Source organism: Giraffa tippelskirchi, chromosome 7 (genome assembly GCF_054371585.1).
Source record: "Giraffa tippelskirchi isolate mGirTip1 chromosome 7, T2T-mGirTip1v1.2.pri, whole genome shotgun sequence".
Taxonomy (NCBI): Eukaryota; Metazoa; Chordata; class Mammalia; order Artiodactyla; family Giraffidae; genus Giraffa; species Giraffa tippelskirchi.
The window spans coordinates 47,556,405-47,579,461 of record NC_137281.1 but is presented as its reverse complement, the minus strand read 5'-3'; the positions used below and the strand labels follow the sequence as shown (position 1 = coordinate 47,579,461).

General features: G+C 52.3%; 1 protein-coding gene across 1 annotated transcript in view; it reads left to right on the top strand.

Annotated features, from left to right (window-relative positions):
• Positions 1–16,668: 16,668 nt before the first annotated feature.
• Positions 16,669–23,057, top strand: part of JPH3 (junctophilin 3) — a 73,882-nt gene continuing 67,493 nt past the window's right edge. The window contains exon 1 of the mRNA XM_081513348.1: positions 16,669–17,050. Coding sequence (XP_081369474.1) covers positions 16,669–17,050 — 382 coding nt within the window. The remainder of the gene's footprint in view (positions 17,051–23,057) is intronic.

Sequence of the window (23,057 nt, the reverse complement as noted above, 5' to 3'; positions counted from 1 at the left end):
GGGGAAGCAAAGGATGACCTGTCTCCTGCCTCTACCCTCTGAGCATCCTATCTTCTTTGTCAAAAAAAACGATGACTATAAGCAAAACCCAAGAACCATCCCTGAGCTTAGCAGGATGTGGGATGGTTAACTCAGCTGGGGTTCAGTTTCACAGTGGAATAACCTCTGTGTGTCTTAGTTGCTCGGTTGTGTCTGACTCTTTATGACCCCATGCACTGTAGCCCACCAGGCTCCTCTGTCCATGAGATTCTCCAGGCAAGAATATTGGAGTGGGTTGCCATTTCCTACTCCAGGGGATCTTCCCGACCCAGGGATCGAACCCGAGTCTCCTGCATTGCCAGCGGATTTTTACCACTGAACCACTGGGGAAGCCAACCTCTATCCTCACCTTTAAAATGAATGAGAGCTGCTTGAATCAATAGAGATGAATCTAAAATGTTACATCAGGTGGAGGGGAAAAGAACCGCTAAAGGATTTGAATGGTATGATCATCTTTATGGAAATTCCGTGGACACACATGACGATGGCATATAGTAGGAGGAACACACAGTAACTTGGCAAGAAGTCGCCTCTGAGCCAGGTGAGAGGGGAAGGATGGGGTGGAGCTTCCACTCTAAACTGATCTCCTTAAAAAACACTGCAGAGCAAATATGGAAAAGATGAACATTTGTTCAGTCTGGGTGGTGGTACACGGGTGTCTGGTACAGGCTGAACCAGGCACAATTTAAAGTCTTGAGTGTGTTTTGACAGTGGAGCTGCCGTGAGGATGCTGTGTGGAGAGGTGGGTTGAATTCACCCCCTGCCCCAGACACTAAGGTGCTGGAGACTTGTAGGGTCATCTTGCTTCCTGGGCCTGGATTGCATCACTTGTGTCGCTGAGTTGCGATATGAGAGGCAGGCGTGTCAGCGCATAGCAGAGTCTGACTCCGACTTGGATGTTGGACTGCTGGCAGCTATGAAGCCTCCGCACCAACGCCCCACATCCCGGCAGGCTGATAGAAAGTGGGTGCTCCCTCCTTCGTGGCTGCTGGCAGCTCCATTCTGAGAGCAGACACCTCACCCCCAATCACAGCAAGACCCAGGCCAGTCTTCCTTCCCTGACATTTCAGACCCATGTGGGTGGCCGCCCTGCTTCCCCCAGCAAGCCTCATCGTGGGTGCATGGGCTGCTCATCTCTTCCAACCTGAGACCCCCACGTTCGGGGGGTCTACCCAGTCCCTCCCGCCTGGCCACAGCACTCTGACACCTGGGAGCTCTCACCTCTTAACTCAGGAAGGCCAGGCCAGGCGAGTCCCTGTCCATCACACATGGGCATCTTGTCTCCCGGGATCAGACAGAGGTCGGCATCTCCCGCTGTCTGGCTTCCGTCTCCTCTCCCGCCTCACAGCTCTTCCCTGGGATGACCCTCGGAGTCTCAGTGGGAGACAAGAAGAGGGCAGCTCCCACTGGCACGAGGCGGACAACAGCCTGTGGGGGCTCTGTCTGCCTCGTTGGGCAGTGCTCACGGGAACTTCCTCCAGGAAGTGACCCTAAAATGCTGGAAAGAGAAGGTGGCAGGCCCTGGCCCTCTAAACCCCCCAGGGGACTGAAAGTGGAGCTCAGCTGTCAGGGGACAGAGGGGCCGCGAGCACCCTTGACGTCTGATTCCCTGAAATATGGTCAATGTTGGTGGCAATGTGTGCGAAGAGTGATGGTGCATCCTGAGAACAGGCCAATTATAAAATAACCTCGAAGGTTTGCCTCAAACTTAGCACTGAACCACATGAAGTTGCCCTTTTGCAGGGCAAAAATGGCCCCAACTCAGCAATTTCATGTGGTTCATACAGAAAACAGAAACACCATATGTATTTTGTGCCTTACCCCCTACTATTACCCAGGGTGGAGTTGCTTGTTTGATCCCTGATTTCAAGAAATGCTCAGGCTTTGTAGCCCCTTGGGCTGGAGTGGAAGCCCAGCGTGCACACTGCATCTGACGGGCGGGGAGAGAGGCGGCTGCACGGACGCTCCCGTCCAGACGGGGTCTCCCTCCGCCCGCCGTCCGCTCCGGGCCTGCTCGCAGCGCCGCCGCAGGGACCGAAGCCGCAGGCCCAAGGCTGCAAGGAAAGGCCCTCTGGGCGGCGCAGGGCTGGACCGCAGTCGCCTGGACTCGGTGCAGAGAGCTGGTCTCTCTTGGCCTCTCTGGATAAAGTGAATTTGCTGGAATTGGCTGCATAAACAGCTCCGCTGGACTGGCGGCTAACGGCAGAGATTCAGGCTCCACGGTGAGATGCAGGCAGCACGCCAGGACGGCCTTCTAGCCCCGCCACTGACACTGCGTGGGGCTGTGGTCCACCAGCCCCGCCAAGAACCCGGCTTCCTACAAGGGGGGCTGGCGGAGAACCTGTGTGCACCTGACGACCCCTGCCATGGGGGGTGGTCCTGGACCCGGGTGTCAGCACTGCCCGCTTTAGAAATGCAGAGTCTCAGGGCCCGCCCAGTCCTGCCAACCAAGAACTAGACCCAGGAGGCTCTGTGATGGGAGGCTGAGCTGTAGCAGGGAGGACCATCCGACAGCAGCTGGTTTTCAGAACGCGTGTGCCCTTTGACGTGGCCAGTCTGCATTTTGGAATTTATCCCAAGAAAGCGATCAGAGATGCACACGGGGAAAAGTCTGACCTAGTAACGCAGCGCTTACACGGCAGACGCCTCATTCTCATGCCCTTGGGCATAACCCTGGGATGGGGCTGGCTGACCAAGAGGGGACTGAGGCTCACAAAAGTTAAGGATCCCCAGGCCGCCTGCCAGGGCACGGTAGAGTAAGGAGTTGAGCTTGGGCTGCCCACCAGCAGTCCCCTGCCTCTTGGGTGAGCGTGGCCATGGTGGTGCTGTTTACAAGAAGTGGGCAGAATGGGGGCACCTCCCACATTGGGGGTGGGCATGGGGGGACGTGGTCTGTCTTTACAACCAGGCATCCTGCCTCTGGTTTGGGGGCATGGATACCGGTCCCTCGGAGAAGGCAATGGCACCCCACTCCAGTACTCTTGCCTGGAAAATCCCATGGACGGAGGAGCCTGGTAGGCTGCAGTCCATGGGGTCGCTAAGAGTCGGACACGACTGAGCGACTTCATTTTCACTTTTCACTTTCATGCATTGGAGAAGGAAATGGCAACCCACTCCAGTGTTCTTGCCTGGAGAATCCCAGGGAAGGCGGAGCCTGGTGGGCTGCCGTCTGTGGGGTCGCACAGAGTCGGGCACGACTGAAGCAACTTAGCAGTAGCAGCAGCATACCGATCCCTGATAGGCCCCCCTGTGCACTTGAACAGCACCCCTCCAAACTGGGCCGAGGCCCACAGTTTCCTCCTTCCTCCAGCCCCTGTAAGACGCCCTGGAACCCCAGGGACTGCTGTGGCTTCCCGGGGGTGGTGGGGACTCTGGTTCCCTCAGCTGGGGCCTGTGAGCCTGCTCTTGCTGCCATTGGCCAGGAAAGCATATGTCTGTGGTGACTCAGGCTGGAGTTGCCTCCGGCAGCTTGAAGCAACCCACATCCTAGGACCTGGTGCTTGAGACCAAGGGGCTGGGAATTAGGGGCAGAAGAGGACCCCCAGCCCCTGTGGCTGCAGCTCCGAGGCATCACTGTAAATGGGCTCCCAGGCTCTTGAAGGGACTGGCAGGTGCACACATCCACACAGACGAGCACCATGGCTTCCCCACCATCAGGAGCACAGATGGCCCAGCGTCAGTTACCAGTTGGACCCAGAGACACCACTCCACGTGTCTTCCAGAGCCCCAGAGAAGGGGAAGCCTGCCCCTTTACCCCACCCTGTCCCCCAGTGCTCTTCCTGTCCCATTTCTGCTCATAACCAGGGCACTTCAGAGGCAGTGTGGACCCTGGAGCCAGACTGCCCAGGTTCAAATCCTAGCCCTGCCCCTTAGGAGCTGTGTGATCTTGGACAAGTGGCTTCACCTCTCTGTTCTTCAGCTTCCTTCTCTGTAAAAGGCGTCATAATAGTCCACTGAGCTCATGCAGTTGTTGTGAAGATTAAATGAATTAATATATGGAAAGCACTGAGAACATATGAGCACAATGTAAATGTTATAAAGCTCTAAAGGGATGTAAACTATATTCATATCTAACATTTGCTCATATTGATGGCTCTGGACAGATACTAGCAACCTGGGCCGTAGAAGACAATTTAATGAAATGAGAAAATGTACAGGACATGTGCTAAGTGAAAAAAAACGAAGTACAAAAAGCCTCTTCCTACTTTTGTAAAATCTATCTGTGTTAACTGCACCCAGAAGAAAAAGCCTGGGAATAAAGAATTCAATTGTTGACTGTGTAACTGCTGGACATGGGTGTGATGATGACTTTCACCTCTTGTGTGTGCATTCTTGTATTTTCCAAAGTGTGTACAGTAAATGTGATGGTTATAAGATGAACCAAATACATTTAAAAAACCTGCCCACAAAGAAGAAAGCTATATTTCAGGGAGCCCCCAACTCTTGTCATGATGGGGGGCTGTCTTTTCTTTACCCAAAGCTGTGGCCCCAATACAGGGTGAAGGTGTGGAGGACGGACCAGTGGGAAGTTATAAGAACCCTGATCTCTGTCCCCAGCTCTCCAGGGAGCAAGAAACCCCTGAGCCAGCAGGCTCAGCCCCTCCCCGCTCCTGACCTTCTGTCTCTTTTCCTGGGGGTGCCTCCCGCAGGGAGGGGGTGGGGTTGTTGTATGGATTCAGTGGGTAACACTGAGGCCAGCTCTTCATTAAACGAAGGGATTGTCACTGCCTGCAGCCAGGTCAACACTGACAGTCACACGTCACCTATTCTCCGCATGAAGGTGGCACTGATTCTTCTTCCCATATGACAGGTGAGGACTCCAAGGCTCAGAGAGGCTGAGTGACTTGCCCAAGGCCACAGAGGAGCAAGGGCCAGGCTTAGGACCGAACACGCATCCCCCGAGTCCACTCCAGGTTCCGCAAGTTCTTCATCAGGCGGGGATTCCTGCACTGACAGCTATGTACCAGCCGAGCCTGGTCTCCACGTCACCATGTAACTTCTGGCTGTCAGCAGAGCACACTGGGCTTCTGCAGACGGCTTTCTGCCACCAGGGCAAAGGCCACACGGGTCCTCTGCCATATCCCCAGCCCTGGCCCAGGGGTTCTTGAACGAATGTTGAGGGAGCTGTTGAAGGTTCGAGGTAAAGAGCCTGTGTTTGGGAGGCAGGAGAGATTGGGAGGAGGGGCTGGGAAAGAAGCCCGTCTGCTCAGCAATTCGCTTGGCCGAGCAGAACGCAGACCAGCTCCTGCGAGCTCAAGGCCTGGCGTGTTCTCTGACTAGTCGGGGTTTGGGGAGGCTTTGATGGGCTGGACTCACCAGATTCAAGCATGCTCCAGGGTGTAGGCCCCCAAAGGTCCGAGCTTAACTAGTGCTCACGCTCTGTGACTGCCACTTCATGTCTCACTGACCCTTCCTCCAGGAAGCCCTCCAGTGTCTATCAGCTGTGGTTGCAGTGGGAACGGGAATGTGTGTGTCTCAGAACCCGTCTGTTCAGGTACCTGAGATGCTTTCCACAAGAACACATTGTTGGGGGGGCTGATGACTCTGACATCATTGGTTCAACTACCCCTCCATCCCCAGAGCATGAGGCTCTCTGGGAGACAAGATTACTGCACTCTGAGGATACAAGCTGGGTCAGATGGAAGAGGAGTGGCCAGTTGTCTCAAAGAAGTTGGGTATGTTAGTGAAGATCCTTTAGGAGTGACACCAAAAGCATAAGGGATAAAAGAAAAAGTAGGTACAAAGGGCTTCATCAAAATTAAAAGCTTTCATGCTGCAAATGATAAAACCATGAAGAAAGAAAAAGACAACCTACAGAATGGAAGAAAATATTTGCAAACAGTCTATCTGCTAAAGGATTTGTATCCAAAATATGCAAAGCCCTCCTACAGTTTACTAATAAAAGTACAGACTTAGAAAAGGGCAAAGGACTTCAATACACAGTTCTCCCAAGAAGACATACAAATGGCCAGTAAGCACATAGAAAAATTCTCAGCATCACAAGTTATGAGGAAATAGTGCAGCTAATCTGGAAAACGGTCTGGCAGCTCCTCCAAAGGTGAAAGAGAGTAACCACGTGACCCAGCAATTCCTCTACTAGGTTTATACCCAAGAGAAATGAAAACATACATGCACACAAACGTTTGAAAACAAATGTTTATGGCAGCATTGTTCACAGTGGGCAAAAATAGAAGCAACCCAAATGTCCATCAGCTGATGAATGGGTGAACCAAATGCGGTCCATCCACATGATGGAATGTTACTCAGCCACAAACAGGCCCGAGGTACTGATGCTAAAACATGAATGAACCTTCAGGACATTATGCCCAGTGAAAGAAGCCAGTCACAAAGAGCCTGCATTGTATGAGTCCTTCTATATGGGGCGTCCAGAACAGGCAAATCCGTGCAGACAGAAAGCAGATTAGAGCTTGCTGGGGGTTGGGGGAGGGGACGGTAAGGAGTGACTGCTAATATGTACAGAGCTTCTTTGGGAGTGATGAAAAGGCAAGATTACATTGTAATGATAGTTGACAACTTTATACTAAGAACCCTGAATTATACACTTTAAGTGTATGTATTATACAGTATGTGAATTATATCTCAATAAAGTTTTTGAAAATTTTTTATTAATTTCTTTCACAATCAACTTAAGAACCTTCTCATTACATCAGAATGAGCTCCTGTACCTGTCAGCAGTCACTTTCCACTTCTCACCAACTTTCCTGGCCCTAGATAACCACTCTTTCATTTTGTCTTAATGAATCTGCCTTTTCCGAGTATTTCACATAAGTAGAATTATGTACTGTGTAGTCTTTTTCTTTTAATCTATTTGTGGCTGTGTCAGGCCTTATTTACAGCACCAGAGGTCTGTTTTGCGGTCTGCAGGTCTCCCTCTAGCTGTGTCATGGGAGCCCAGTACTTGCAGTGTGCAGGCTTAGTTGCCACGAGACATGGGGTTTTAGTTCTCTGAACAGGAATTGAACCCACATCCCCTGCATGGAAAGGTGGATTCTTAACCACTGGATCTCCAGGGAAGTCCCTCAATAAAGCTGTTTTAAAAACACCCTTTTGCAAAAGCCAGAGAACCCAGCTCAGAGAGGTGTGTGCAAAAAGGGGGTTCGTTCGCTTCTGTACTTGAGTAAGTGGGTAAATTCAGACAACACCGGCCTTCAGGTACCACATGATTCGGGGACTAAATCAGGTCCTCAGCCCTTGGGTGAAGGCACCCAGCACGTGGGCTGAGAGTCGGGAAGACTCCTGAGTGTGCTTTTGTGAGCAGAGTGCTGGATTCTGAGCAGCCCTGTGTGCACTGCAGGCTCCAACTGGCGCAGAGGGGTTGGGGGAGGCTACATCCACGGGAAAGCAAGGTGGGGGTAGGGAAGAGCTGGAAGAGGGGAGGAAGGGGTCCCCAGACCCCAGTACCTCTGAGTCACTCTATGGTCCTGGGCAAACCCTGGCCCACCTTCTTTATGCCATGATCCCCTAAGAGACTCGTTGAGCACCTGCTCTGGACCGACGCTGAGTCAGGGTAGAATGTGAGCCCAGCAACCCCTGTCCCTGCCATCAGTCACCTGGCAGAGAACGCTGGGGAGGAGCAAGCCTGGACCGCACGGTGAGGGTGCGTGGAGGCCCCAGGGGCTGTGGCCCCACAGGCGGGGCTGCCTACCCTGGCCTTGGAAGTGGTGGTGGGGGGCAGGCAGACTTCCTGGGGGAAGGAGTTACAGAGCAGAGGCGGGACAGGATGCAGCAGGAGGGGGAGCAGAACAGGTGAGGGTAGAGCCAGCAGCCCAGGCCAAGGGGACATAGGAGCCAGGAGGGGAGGAGGCGGACGGAGAGGCAGGCACTGGTCAGGGAGGCCTTGTAAACCGGGTTAGGGAGGCTGGGTGTGATCCCAAGGCCAGTGGGCTCTGATGAGACACTTCCTGACAGGACAGGCATGAACTCACCTGGCCTGGCCCGAATACCTGGTCCACACTGCTTGGGGCTCCCCTCCACAGCTGTGACTTCACCTCCCCAGCCTCTGATCCCTTCTACACTGTCTTTGATCCTGGTACACCCACCACCTATGGAAGCTCAGCCCCTGCCCATGGCCCTCACCCAGAATCCAGGACTTTCATCCTCTTTGATGAGCCAGCAGATTTACAAGCCTCCTCAGGCCAACCCGGCAGCACACACACACACACATGCACGCACGCACTCATGGACACACACACACACCCGCCATCTCGCTAATCATCATGGGGATGGACAAATTGGATACAGAGTAGATAAGGGAAGGGCAGGAGGAAACCACTAGCTGCCTCGGTCTAATGAGGTCTAATCACCCTCATTAGCCCTGGGAGGCAGAGAAGGAGGAGGGAACAGAGACAAGCGATCTGGCGGGGGTGTGGAAGCATTTTCCTGGCCACCTCTCCGCTCCCCCCACCCCGACATCCCCCCTGCTGAGCAGGGAGTGTGCATGAGGCCTCCGTAATCCTCCCACTCCTCTGCCCATACATAGTCTGTTTCCCCAGTGCCACCGCTGTGACATCAGAGTGTCAAACAAGGTCAAACACGGATCGAAAGCAGCCCCAGCTGACAGCACCTCCGGGCTCCACCGTTCACTTATGTGACAAGCTCTGGTTTAACAAATGTTTAGGGAACGCCCACTGTTCGTTCATTCATCAGTTTGTTCATTCATCATTGACTCAAAATGCAACGATCACACTCCTGGTGTATGCCAGACATCGTGCCAGGCACAGAGAAGGGAGCAGAGGAATCAGATGAGGTCCCACCTTGCAGTGTTCCCCTGCCTGTGAGTGGATGAGACCATGAATTAAGAGATGTGACTTTACAAATAACTACAGGGCAGAGAGACGTGCTAGAACCAGATGAGCACAGGCGTCAAAAAGACTCAGAGGAGAGGCACCTGCCTGGCCTGGTTCCTGGGGAGGGATGCTGATGGTGAGTCTTGTGAATGAGGAAGTGTTCCTGGTGCAGAGGTGTGTGCACACGTTACAGAACACATAAGTGAAGTCACTCAGTTGAGTCCGACTCTTTGCGACCCTGTGGACTGTAGCCTTCCAGGCTCCTCTGTCCATGGGATTCTCCAGGCAAGAGTACTGGAGTGGGTTGCCATTTCCTCCTCCAGGGGATCTTCCCGACCCAGGGATCAAACCCAGGTCTCCCACATTGCAGGCAGACGCTTTAACCTCTGAGCTACCAGGGAAGCCCTTCAGAACACATAAACTAGAAAGCAAAAGTAGCTATTTTAATACCCCCAAACTGGAAACAACTGACCTGAATGTCTAGTTATGGTAGAATGGAGTGAGTAACATCTGATGTATTTATACAATGGAATATTATACCATTAAGCAAATGAATGAACCCCAGAGACACACAACCACATGAATGACCCATAGAGCTATGTTGGGTAAAAGAGAGTGCATGTATTATAAGCTCAGTCACATAAAGTTCCAAAACTAAACTAAACTACAGGACTTAGGAATACACATACACAGGTGGTAACACTATAAAGAAAAAAAGATAATGATAAATTTGGATTAATGGTTCCATTTGGGAGAGAAGTTATGATTAAGGGGAGCACCCTGGGGGGTTTGAGATGCTGATAATGTTCAATTTCTTCTCCTGGGTGGTTGTTCATGGACAATGCTATATAACCATTCATTAAAGTGTATGAACATGTAGCTTGACCATAGACAACAACTTGTCTTCCCCAGTGAGGGGATGTTTACACACTCGAGACAGAAAAGTATGGTAGTTGCAAGCCTGTGCTTTACTGTTTGCTGATTGGGTTCATTTCCATCTTGGGCAACTGATTTGACCTGTCCAGGTCTCAGGTTTCCTCATGTGTAAAATGGGGATAATAATAATACCAGCCTCATAAAGTTGTCATAGGATTAAATGTGATAGCGAATGTCAAGTGCTTGACACAGAGCCAGGCACACAAATGTAGTAATTATTCCTGATCACCATAATCATCACCATCACCACCATCATCACTATCACCACCATAACCATCATCGTCACTACCATCATTATCATCACTACCTTCACCATCACCATCATCACCATCATCACCACCACCATCACCATTGCCACTGTCATCACCATCACCACCATCACCATTACCACAATCATCAAGGCCATCACCATCATCACTGCCATCACCATCACTACCACCACCATCACCATCATCACCACCATCATCATCACCACCATCACCATTACCAGCATCATTACCATCACCACCATCTCCATTGCCACAATCATCACCATCACCACCATCACCATTACCAGTATCATTACCATCACCACCATCTCCATTGCGACAATCATCACCATCACCACCATCACCACCATCATCACCACCGTCATCAACATCATCACTACCATCATCACCATCATCACCACAGCCTCTCTTTTTCCTTCTCATTAGTCCATCCAAATCACTTCTTCTTTATCCTTCTCTTCCTTCTTTATTCTTCCACTTCTCTCTTCTTCATAATTGTCTTTATCTAGAAATGGAAATGACCCAGTGACAGTGTTCCCTGGGGTCATAGATCATTCTAGATCTTTGTAAATAAGGAAGTAAAATGATGTCTGCCATTTTTCAAAGCTCTTTTATTCTCAATTTCAAATCATCTGTCCCATTGACAGAACACATATCCTAGTTTATTTTATTGAACTATAGTTGACTTACAATGCTGTATGAGTTTCAAACGTGAGCATGGTGATTCAGTTATATGTATACACACACATATACATATATATGATGTGATGATATGATGATGTATATGTATGTGTATATATAATAGAATATATATATTATTTGTATCATATGTATGTGTGTATATATATTATACAAATAATCTGAAAAAAATATATATATAACATATATATATACTTTTCAGATTATTTTCTCTTTTAGGTAATTATAAAATATTGAGTATAGTGCCCTGTGCTATACAGTAGGTCCTTGTTGGTTTTCTATTTTACATATAGTCATGTGTATAAATTAATCCCACCCTCCTAATTTATCCCTCCCTACCCTTTCCCCCTTGGTAACCATCAGTTTGTTTTCTATATCTGTGGGTCTAGTTCTGTCTTGTAAATAAGTTCATTTGTATCTTTTTATAAAAGATTCCACATATAAGTGATATCATATGATATTTGTATTTCTCTGTATGACTGACTTCACTCAGTATGATAATTTCTAGGTCCATCCATATTGCTGCAAATGGCAATACCTCATTTTTTATGGCTGAGTAATATTTCATTGTATATATGTATATATATATATCTCACATGTTCTTTATTCATGTGAAATAGATAGAGATATGATGAAATATTATTCAGCCATAAAAATGAATGAAATCTTGCCATTTGCAACATCATGGATGGACCTTGAGGGTGTTATGCTAAGTGAATTAAGTCAGACAGAGAAAGACAAATATTTCATTGCAACTATGTATGGAATCTTTTTTTAAAAAGGGGGAAAGAAGCTCGCAGATACAGGGAACAGATTGGATTGGAGGTTGCAGGGGAGGGGGGTGGGCGGAGTGGGTGAAACAAGTCAAAAGGTACAGACTTCCACGTATAAAACAAGTAAGTCAGGGGGTGTCATGCACAACATGGCCTCTAGTTAACGACACTGACTGCATATTTGAAAGCTGCTAAGAGTGTAAACATTAAATGTTGTCATCATGAAAAAAAGAATTCTATAACTCTGTGTGGTGATGGATGTTAATTTTAATTAGACTTATCATGGTGGTCATTTTGCAGTATATACAAATATCAAATCATTATGCTATACACCTGAAACTAGTATAATGTAAGTCATTTATACCTCAAAAAGGAAAAAAGAAATATGAAAATCTCTAGGTCCATCCATGGTTGCTACAAATGGCATTATCTCATTCATTTTTATGGCTAAGTAATATTTCCTTGTATGTATACATAAATACACCATATTATTTATCCATGTGAGATAGATGAAATATAGATCATCATATAGATATAATGAAATATTATTCATGTGGAATTATAACAAGGCATGGTGAAGAAAGCCCTGTGGGTGGGGTCTTTGATCCACATGGCATTTGCTGGAGTGGCTAGTCAGGAGCTGGTGGACCCACTTTCAAAATGGTATGCTTACAGAGCTGTCACCTGGGACTGGCTGTGGGCCAGGAGGCCTGCTGGGCTGAGGGCTTCAGGACCTGTTTCTCTCCTGGTGTTGCTTGGGCTTCCTGACATCATAGTGAGTGGGGTCCAAGCTCTCCAGGATCTCAAGAGCATGAAACAGAAGCTGCATTTACGCTGTAACCTTCAAAATCACATTGCGCCCCCTCTGCTACACTCAGCAGCCAACCCACCCCCTGGCAGGAGAAGTATCAGCATTATGTTCTAAGAGAGCAGGAAGGAAGGGAGCTCCTGATGCAGAGATCTCACAGTGTCGGGTAAACACAGGTACATTCATGAAGTTGCTGTTCAGTCGCTCAGTCATGTCCGACTCTTTGTGACCCCATGGACTGCAGCACGCCAGGCTTCCCTGTCCTTCACTATCTCCCAGAGTTTGCCCAGACTTATGTCCATTGAGAAGATGATGCCATCCAACCACCTCATCCTCTGTCACCTGCTTCTCCTCCTGCCTTCAATCTTTCCCAGCATCAGGATCTTTTCCAATGAGTCAACTCTTCACATCAGGTGTCCAATGTATTGGAGTTTCAGCTTCAGCATCAGTCCTTCCAATGAATATTCAGGGTTGATTTCCTCAGGGATTAGACTGGTTTGATCTTCTTTCTGTCAAGGGACTCTCAAGAGTCTTCTCTAGCACCACAGTTCTAAAACATCAATTCTTTGGCACTCTGCCTTTTTTATGGTCCAACTCTCACATCCATACATGACTACTGGAAAAACCATAGCTTTGACTACACAGACCTTTGTTGGCAAAGTGATGTCTCTGCTTTTTAATATGCTGTCTAGGTTGGTCATAGCTTTTCTTCCAAGGAGCAAACATCTTAATTTCGTGGCTGCAGTCACCGTCAGCCATGATTCATGAAGATGAACTGTAAACTGTAGACTGGAGTTCAGTTCTCTGAAGGAAACACACAGGCTTCTGTGGAGGTGAAATGGGGCCATTCTTTAGATAGGGAAACAGGGAAGCCTTTCTGAAGCCAAAACCAGAAAACTTCTTGGTCGCAGGAAGAGGGAACGAGCAGGGAAATGGTAGCTCTCAGTCATGGAGGCTGGAAAACTGGACAGCTTGGGCTGGAATCCTGCTCAGTCATTATTTTTCCTTTGGCCAGGCACTTCACAGAGCGAGCTCCAAGCTGGTGTGTTTTTTTTTTAATTTATTATTTATTTATTTGGGGTCTTAGTTGCAGTATGGGAGATCTTTAGCTGCAGCACGTGGGATCTAATTCTCTGACCAGGGATGGAACCTGGGCCCTCTGCATTGGGAGTATGGAGTCCTAGCCACTGGATCACCAGAGAAGTCCCCTCCAAGCTGGCCTTTGTGGAAGCTGAGTGGGTAAGCCCAGGTCACCTGAGGAGCACCCCTGAGTTCACTACCGTGAGCTGTTCACCCCAGAGCCTGGTGCACAGAGTCATGAAATTCCACATGGGGGTCTGGCTTTTTGTTTTTTCTCCCCGGTCTGTGTTTTGAAATTGCTGGGTGGTACTACGTTTATAACCTTAAGAGTGTTTCCTCCAAAATGAAATCAAGCCCTACTTTATGGGAGAATGATTTCCAAATTGCACAAAATGAATGCCTCTAACATCTGTATTTCAGGAAAGAGAGTCTGAAACCGCTGGAGCTAATCTGACCAAACCTGGAGAGGAGGGAAGGGTCCTGGGGGGTGTGTACTGGAATTGCCTGGGGAAGAGTATGCATTAGCCAGAGGTAGAAGGTGCTGGCCAGTAATTACTTGGAACCAATCACCATTTCCCAATGAGATCTCAGTTGCAATCCACTGCTTGTGTGAGGAAGGGCTGCTGAATCAGCAAAAGACAGCTTGGAAATAAAATGGAAGAAAGTGCAGAGTGTCCAAGAGAAATGGCAATTTTATGTCAGCTGTGTTAAGGGGAGCAGGCTGAAGGTTGGATGTCCCATGTAGAAAGCCATGACCTTTGCTGGGGGCTGGGCTTCTAGTAACATCACGTCCCACATCTTGAGCACCTACCAGGCGCTGAGCACTCAGTTCAGCTAAATTCTCACAGTGCTCTGATGGGAACTGTTATTGTGCCCATTTTACAGATGAGAAAAATGAGCTCAGAGACTTTAAGGGACTGCCCAGAGCCACACAGCTGCCAGTGCCTGGAGGCAGGATTTGAATCTGAATTATGAGGAAAGTCTGTAGCCCTTCACAACATTTAATCTTTCATTTACACGGAACAGCCCTGAGATGCTATTTCATATCCAATTAGAGAGACAAAATACAATAAACACAGACCTAAGCCTGATAACATTGAGTTTCAGCCAGGAAGCAGAGAACCAGAAACCCAGGGTACTGCGAGCTGAAAAGGAAATTGCTCCAGGTGTTCTGGAGGGCCGTTTGGCTACTTCCATTAAGTCTAAGATAGGCTGGGCCCAAGAACTCCACCCCTGGGCATGTAGGAAACCCTCCCAGAGGGCACAGGGAGGTGCCACCTAGAGGTGCACTGAATCCCAGTAACTGCAAGTCACAAAGCAAAACTGAAAACTCCCTAATTGTCCCTCTCCTGGGGGTTGGTGAAGAGGGTACAGCCCTGCAGGCAGGTGGCCCTTCAGAGAGGGGGCTTTGGTGCTCCCGGGGAGTCAAGAAACTGGACTTGAATTCTAGGAGAAGGAGGAGGGCTGGTTTTCTCTTGAGAGCCAAAGGTGGGAACATTGTTGGCAGGAGGTGTAACCCCGTCCCCTCACGCTCCCCCCGGAAGTGCAGCTCTCCTGGCCTGTCTAAACCTCGGCTGCAAGGCCTGCTCCGCTGAGTACCCCCCACCCCCCACCCCCTACTGCAACCAGCCGCGACCCTGTGCAATCTCGCCGCGGAGCACTTGACTACTGCCATTTGCCCAACACGTTCCGTTCCGGAGAGCTGGGAACTCGGGCTCCTGCCTGCGGATTTATGGTCCAGGAAATGCATTTCAAATTGGTCCCAGGATACCCGGATCCAGGAATCAGACACCATCTCTTGGGGATGGGGGGTGGGAGTGTGTGTGGAGAGAGACCTAATTACGCCTGAGAGGCGATTCCACTTTGTTCCCCTAAAGTGCAACGGCTCACAGGATGGAGGGGGGCTACCTGTTGGCCGGGGCGCAGGGGAGGAATGGAATTTGGGTGTCTTTACTTCAAGATTTGTGCATAGCTGGACTTTCTCTTAATTTATGGGGAGGGTCCAGTGGCCAAATACCAGTTTTCTAAGGCGAGCATCACCCTTCCCCTACATGTGGACCCAAATCGCCTGTAAGGAAAAAGGAAGAATCATTTGTCATAGAGAAAACCACCTGTGGTCCGCCGAGAGCCTCTCCAGTCAAGTCAGGGCCAGGCGTCCCAGACAGGAGCGGGGCGCGAGGGGCGAGGAGCGCGGTGGGCTAGCCGAAACGCGCGGGGCGCCCCCGGCCCGCCCAAGGCCTACGGCTCCCAGCTTCACCTCGCGGATCCCGGGAGGGGGCGAGAGCGCCCTGGGTGCTGGGCGCCTTCCCGTTACGCAGTTCCTGTCCCTTTAAACCCAAGTCCTGGGAAACACGGCGGGGGGGCGTCTGGGGCTCCGCGGCTGGACCCCTATTCCAGGCCGATCGGAGCTAGAGGTGACGCCGAGCGGGCGGGGCTCCCCGGGTCCCCGCCTGCGCCACGCGCCCTCAGTCAGGCGGGCCAGCTCCCCTCTCCAGGCCGCGGGCGCGCCGGGGGCGAGGGGCCGGGTGGGGGCGCGCGGGCGGAGGGGTGCGGGGGCGCGCGGGCGGGCGGGGCGCGGGGTGCGGGCGCGCGCCGCGCCGGCCCGAGCGCGCGAGCCGGGCCCAGAGCGCACGCCGCCGCCGCCGCCGCCGCCGCCCGACCCGCCGCATTGCTGCTGCCGCCGCCGCCCGGCCCGGCCCGGCCCGCGGCCCCCAATATGGTGCAGCCGCCCGCGCCGCCGCCCGTGCCGCCGCCGCCCGCGGGCCCCGCCGCCGCTCTCGGGCGCCCGCAGCGCGGCAGCCGCAGGTGGGGGACTGCGCCCCGGGCCTGAGCGCCGCCGTCCCCGCCTGGCCTGCGCGGCCAGCCCGGCGGGCTCGCCTCCGAGGGGCACTTGCCGCTGAGGTGGAGCCGTTCGCACCAGCCGCTCCTGCTCCTGCCCCCTCCCTCCCCCTCCCCTCCCCTCCCCCGCCCTCCTCCCCTCCGGTCCTGTCTCCAGCGGGAGCGCGAGACGCTGGTCAGGCTCCGCGGCGCAGCTCGAAAATGAATAATCGCCCCCAATTGACTTGAATTCCTCCGAAGCCGACGCCGCGGCCGTCCGCCGCCCGGGATCTGCTCGCTGTGTTTTTTGCTTTCTCCATTCTTCCTTAAAAAAAAAAAAAGCAAAACAAAACCAGCCAGCCAGCCAACCAAGACTCTGGTTTGTTGATCGCCTTTTTTTTTTTTCACCGTTTGCGGGATTTGCAAACCGAGTTACATGCATGTCCAGTGGGGGCAGGTTTAATTTTGACGATGGAGGGTCCTACTGTGGAGGCTGGGAGGACGGCAAGGCGCACGGCCATGGCGTCTGCACCGGCCCCAAGGGCCAAGGCGAATACACCGGCTCGTGGAGCCACGGCTTCGAGGTACTGGGCGTCTACACCTGGCCCAGCGGCAACACGTACCAGGGCACTTGGGCGCAGGGCAAGCGCCACGGCATCGGCCTGGAGAGCAAGGGGAAGTGGGTGTACAAGGGCGAGTGGACGCACGGATTTAAGGGGCGCTACGGGGTGCGGGAGTGCACGGGCAACGGGGCCAAGTACGAAGGGACCTGGAGCAACGGGCTGCAGGACGGCTACGGCACGGAGACCTACTCCGATGGAGGTAGGTGCGCCCGGCGCGCGGGGGCTGGCGGAGGAGGGACCTTCTTCTCTTGCTTCTTCTGTTTTATCTCTGGGGAAGTCGAGCTTCTCCCTCCAGAGGGCCGTGGGCACCTGGGGCATTTCCTGGGGCTCCCTGGAGGCCACAGCGGCCTTGGCTACAGGTTGCCTCACTGCCTGGTGGGGGACAGCGCCCCTGTGCCAGCGGAAGGGTGTTGGGGGCTTTCTGGGAGCAGTGCCAGGCCCGGGAGCCTCGGAGCTGAGCCGGGTGTTAGTGCATCGTCCAAGACCAGGCCAGAAAGACCAGGCTGGGCCCGCGGCCTCCTCCGGGACCCGGCAAGGGCGCAGGGGGGCTGGGAGAGGGCCCCCTCGCGTTGCTGGCCCAGCTCCCTGGGTGTCGGCCTCTGGGAGTCAGGCCCCTGCTCTGCTGCTCGTTTTTCCTGCGGTGCCTCCGGGCCTCCCTTAGTCCTGATCAACCCAAGCCAATGGAAAGAGAGCGGCTGGGAGAGCTAGAGGCGGGGGACGCGAACCCAAACCATCACAACAAGGCAATAAACTTCTAGGTGGTTGGACGCGGGGCCAGCGCTGTTGGAGCAGGCTGCTGGCGGGAGGGAGGGAGGGAGGCCCATCTGTTTAGCGCGAGCCCAGGAATCTCGCCTTTCAGTGGCTGAATCATTTTCACCATTAGTTTAGGGATGCTCTGTGCCTTCATTCTAAGATGCCGCCACATTCCCGGCTGAGCCGGCGCCGGAAGCCAGCGTGCTGCCCGCCCTCCGCGGCTCCAAGATGGTTTCTGTGCAGGGAGCCCTGGCTGCCCCCACTCCCTGTCCCAGACACTCCAGTGTCCACTCCTCAGGGCATCTGAGAGGTGTGGGGCATTTCTGTTCCTGGAAGCCAGACCCCAAGCAAGCCTGCTCCCCAGAGGCCCCCTCCCCCATCTGGGAGCTTATCCTGATGAGTGGCTCCCTCTTGGCGGTTGGCTAATTTTTCAGGCTTGAATGCCTGGGAAAGGAGTGGGGGCCGGAGGGGACTTGTGTGCTTCTGCTGGGCCCTGGAGTCACAAACGTACGTGTGGTCCCCTGCTTGTTCTCTGAGGCTCCTGAAGCTTGTGCTAAACACCTGCTCCCTGGCCACAACCAGGAGTGTCAGAGGGCTGGAGAGTAATTATTATTTTGGCTTATGCAACTGAGAGGCAGGGTTCGTTATTCCTCCGAGGGGAGGAGGCGTGGGGGGCAGTTAATTATATAACGCTCCTGCCTGTCAAAGCCATGGCGCCCCGTCCCAGGCGGCCTCTTCTGTGCTGTTGTTGTTTTCCTGGAGTGGGTTGGAAAGCTTCCTTGACCCTGGGTCCCGGGGCCAGGCCGAACAGACAGCCCTCCCTGGGTTCTAGGCCGTGGGCGTGTGTGTGTGTGTGTGTGTGTGTGTGTGTGCAGGCACGGCAAGGCCCAGGCAGCAGATGTGGGTGGCTGAGGTGGGCGGCCGAGCAGCCTGGCGCTCCCAGCTGGGCACTTTGGGAGCCCAGGGCAGCCGTCACCCGTGGCTCTGGTCTGGCTGCTTTGCATATCCGTCCCTCCGGAGGTTCTGCCAGCTGTGTCTGTGCCTGGAGACTGGAGCCTGGGAGGAGAGGGGCTGGGCCGGTTCCCCCCCCCGCCCCCCACCCGGTGAGACTTGGCAGGGTGTCTGCAAGGGAGGTCCAGCACCCTGGTCAGCACCCCCTTCCCCAGAGATCTTCAGCGGCCCATGTAACTCTAGCCTCTGTTCATCAGACACCTCCCAAGTGCCTACTGTGAGCAGGTGCTTGGGGCCCTGAGAAGACAGCAGATGGAAATCTGTGCCCTCACGGAGCTTCCATTTTAGAGGGAAGGGGAGTGGTTTCATTGGGAGGAGAAGGTCTGATTCTGTGGGGGCCACAATTGTAGGATGGGCTGTGTTGTTGTGAGAAGCGCTGATATCATTGCGTGGACATCCTTGGGTCTCCATCCACTACCAGCCAGCTCCACTGTGTCCACCCCCTAAAACGCTTTCCCCCACATCGTCTTGCTTGAGTCTCACAAGTTGCAGGGGAGGGAGTCATGTCCACCACCTACCGAGCCAGGGAGGCCCCAGAGCCCATGGGACAGGACTGAGCCCCCAGCCTTTAGTGGCATAGGTGAGGGTTTGAACCCCCAGTCTGTCCAGGGTGGGACCCCCTGTTTCATCACATTCCATCACCTGTGTGCCACTCGAGGTGGGCACACGGATGCAGGGTGCCAGGCCGACTTGCTGACTTTTGGTTGGCGACAAGGCAGCACAGAAAGTCGAACTGACCTTTGTGGCCTGGAATAATCAGGCCAGACATCCGGGGCCACTGGAACCCGGTCCCCACCCCTCACTAGGAAGGGGGTGGCTGTTGAGAATGTTTGCCCTCAAGCAGCGCGCGGGGTGAGCAGAGTCGACGTGAGGTTTCATAATCCACCAGAACTGAGCGGTGGTCTCCACGCCTGCTCCCAAGTCAACTGGTGGGCAGCGTGGGTCATGCTTGGAGAGAGCCAGCAGAGCCTTAAGGAGCTCACGGTCCTGCCTCCAACCCTGCTTTCCTCTGCACACGGGATGGGGATGCGGGGCGGGCAGCCACCCAGCTCCAGTGCTGACTTGGGGAAACGGCTATTTTCATGAATAATGCACCAACGGCAAATGTATTCTACATTTAGCTGGAATTGGTATGGAATCCATTTCAACTGGGGACACTTCTGCCAACTCCTCCTCCTCCAGGTTCATCCTCCCCCAGGAGCAAGGCCGGCATTGCTCACTCAACCGAGCTGAGTGGCTTCCACTGTCTGTCGGGTGACCCTGAAGAGACGGTGAGGCCTGAGGGCATAAGGGTGGCAGAAGCACGCGCTGTGGGGTCGACACCTGTTAGGCTTGAATCCCGGTAATCCCGATTGTGCCTTTGCTCTTCTCTGTGACCTTGGGGCGAGTTACTTAACATCTCTGAGCTTCTGTTTCTGAAGCCATACAAAGGGCCGATAGCAACAACTGTGAAGTAGGTGGGGCTTAATTGAGGTGGTGTACATGGCAGTACCAGGAATAGAGTAAGCATTCATTATTATTTAGCACCGTTTTATTATTAGAGTTCACATGCAATGAATGTCACTTACAATGATCATTATTAGAACCAATAGCCAGACATAATGATAATGATCATGAAAATGTTAATAAATGGCCATGCTCAACACTTACTGTGTGCCGGGCATATGGCGAATGTCTACATGACTACAGCACTCAGTCCCTGTTCATTTCCGGGCTTGGTTTTTTCCTTCTTCCCATTTCCCACTTTGGGAAGCAGAGGCTCAGAGGAGTCAGGTGACTTGGCTGCTGCGCGCTGGGCGGCACCTGGAATCACACTCAGGGCGGCAGTTCCCAAGCTCTTGCTTCTGTACGGAATACCTTTCTCTGAACTCCCTTGTGCAAAACCCCATCCTTGTTCTTTCTCTCCCTCTACACCCTCCTTCTCCTCTGGGTGCAGCAGAGGAATTGAAGGCAGGTGCACACGGCCAGACACCCCACCCGGGCCCTCTTCTCCGCTTGATGGACCCCTGCTTTGCTGCACAGGTAAATATTTCCTGTTGGGTGCCATGTGCACAGGATCCCTCAGACCAAAAGTTACCCCCTGCAAATAAAACCCTCCCACAGCCCGAAAGATGTGAGTCATTGCACACACCCGGCCGCTCCCCCTCACATACAGATTCCGTTCACTGGCCCAGATCCCTCGGCCCACACGAATCACACACGCCCACAGTCAAAATTCAGATACCCCTGCGCCTGCGTGTGCGCACACAGTACACCTGTCACCCAGAGACAGTTTCCACCCTGTCCCCCAAAACACAGCCACGTGCACCCTCCAGCTCTGTTTGCTTGCCAGGTACTCCAGGTCCCCCCACCTCCACTCCTCCCTAGAAGCAACTCTCCCCATAAAGAGAGGGTGCCAGCCACAGAGCAGGGCTCTGTACATACATACGGGTCTGCAGCTTTGTTTCCACTTTAAATACACATTTAGGCAGTCAGTACCCCCCCCCCCTTTAAGTGGGGGAAAGCCTCTTCAAAATAAATGACCATTGGTGCTTGGAATATGTGAAAAGTGAACTTTTTTTTAATCCAAATGCTTAATTTAGGAGGAAGTAGGTCCATGGACAGGGATATTGTGCCAATAGGAACTCATTTCAGAAACAAAAGGCAATTGGAGATGAAAGCACGCCCTCAGAGAGTCTTTCAGCCCCTTTGGGGAGGGAGAAGGCTCCGTGAGGTGAAAGGAGAAGGGAAAGCAAATAACTAGTTCTTTGTTGCCAATAATAGCTGAGAGAGGAGTGTTACTGAAAAGTCCCCTCACCCAGCACAGCCCTGGAGCAATTTGACGGGCTTTATATTAGGAAGCCTAACTGAGCTGATGAGGATCAGCACCCTCCGAAAATAGCCATCCACCGGGTAGCTAGTGAGTAGCCCTCGCTGACGCTAACAATTCATGCAACGAACCCGAGGACAGGGGACTGCAGGTCCATCTTCTGAGGATGCCTGTGGAGAGAGGAATCCCCCAGGAAAAGGTGGTGATGGTGGCAAGAGGGTAGGGCCAGGAGCGTCTGCCATTTTTCCTCAAGACTTTCTCTTCCTCATCTTCCGCCAGGCCTCCACAGCTCTAAAGCAGCTAGCTATCAACCCTGAGCTGATAAGTCTGTGTAAAACACTCCTCAGGTCCTTAAATGTCAGCACGGTATTAGATTTGTAAGCCCTGGAAGAATGGGCGATGTTTGAATTTTCCGCAGCGATTCGGCCCCTCTTGGATCAGCCGCTCTCCAGTTTGTAATTTCCTGGCTTGGGAAAGGGCACGTGGTTGACGACGGTGGTGCTGTGTGGGGTCCTGGCTTTGCCAAACAGGTTCTGTGGACCAGAGCAAGAGGCCGGCTCCCCCATCATTCCGGAGACGGGAGCGGCCTGTTCAGCACCTTGGAGAGCGCTCCCCTGTTTTGCCTGGGCTGCTGGGAGACTGCCTTGCTCTGATTCCCTCTGGGCGCTCCGTCCACTAAGATTCTCTGCTGGCCAGTTGAATGCCTTCTCAGTGTCTCCTGGTGAGCCAAGGAGGCATTTCCCAGCTAGGGTGGGCAGGGTTGGAATGGGGTCCTCTGGTAGAACTCATGCAAATAAAACCTGAGGTTTACTTCTGCCTTGGGTTGTATGTGCTCAGTTCCCATGGGGTGTTCAAGGGTTACAAGTGCACACCAGGGACTTCCCTGGTCGTCCAGTGGTTAAGACTCTGAGCTTCCACTGCAGGGAGTGTGGGTTCAGTCCCTGGTCAGGGAACTAAGATCCCACATGCCACGTGGCACGACCAAATAAAGAGAAAAAATGCACACCAGGAAGTGCACACACAGCAGCAAAAGAAGGATTTTGTCTGTTGCAGACAATGAAAGATGGTCTTGCCTCCGTTCTGTTTAAATCAGCATCAATGGATTAGTCATCTAAACCAACTCTGCCCAATCTGCATGTGGCTATTTGAATTTAAATTTGAATTAATTGCAATTAAATGAAATTTGGAAACTCAGTGCCTCTGCCATGCTAGCTGCATTCCACACACTCAAGTGCCATTTGTGACTCGAGGCCACCACCTTGGACAGTGCAGAGACAGAACATTTCTGTCATCACAGAAAGTCATCTTGTACAGCACCGGTGTGGAGCATAAGAGTCATGCAGAAAGGGCTATGTGTCCAGTCACTAAAGTAGTACCCACATACAGTGGTCATGCAGTAAATATGTGTGGGATGAATCCACTGGGCAAATGAAGCAGTATTTGGTAATTTCATTCACTGTCATCATTTCACACATCCATCCTGTTGCAAGAACTTAGAACTGGATGTAGACAGTTAAAGGGAAATTTAAAACCCCTTTAAAGCATCACTGTTAAAATTCCCTGATTGGTTTTGTTTTGTTATCAGCTCTGTTGTTGTTCATAGACCTGTCAGCATTTTACATGAGTAAGATGG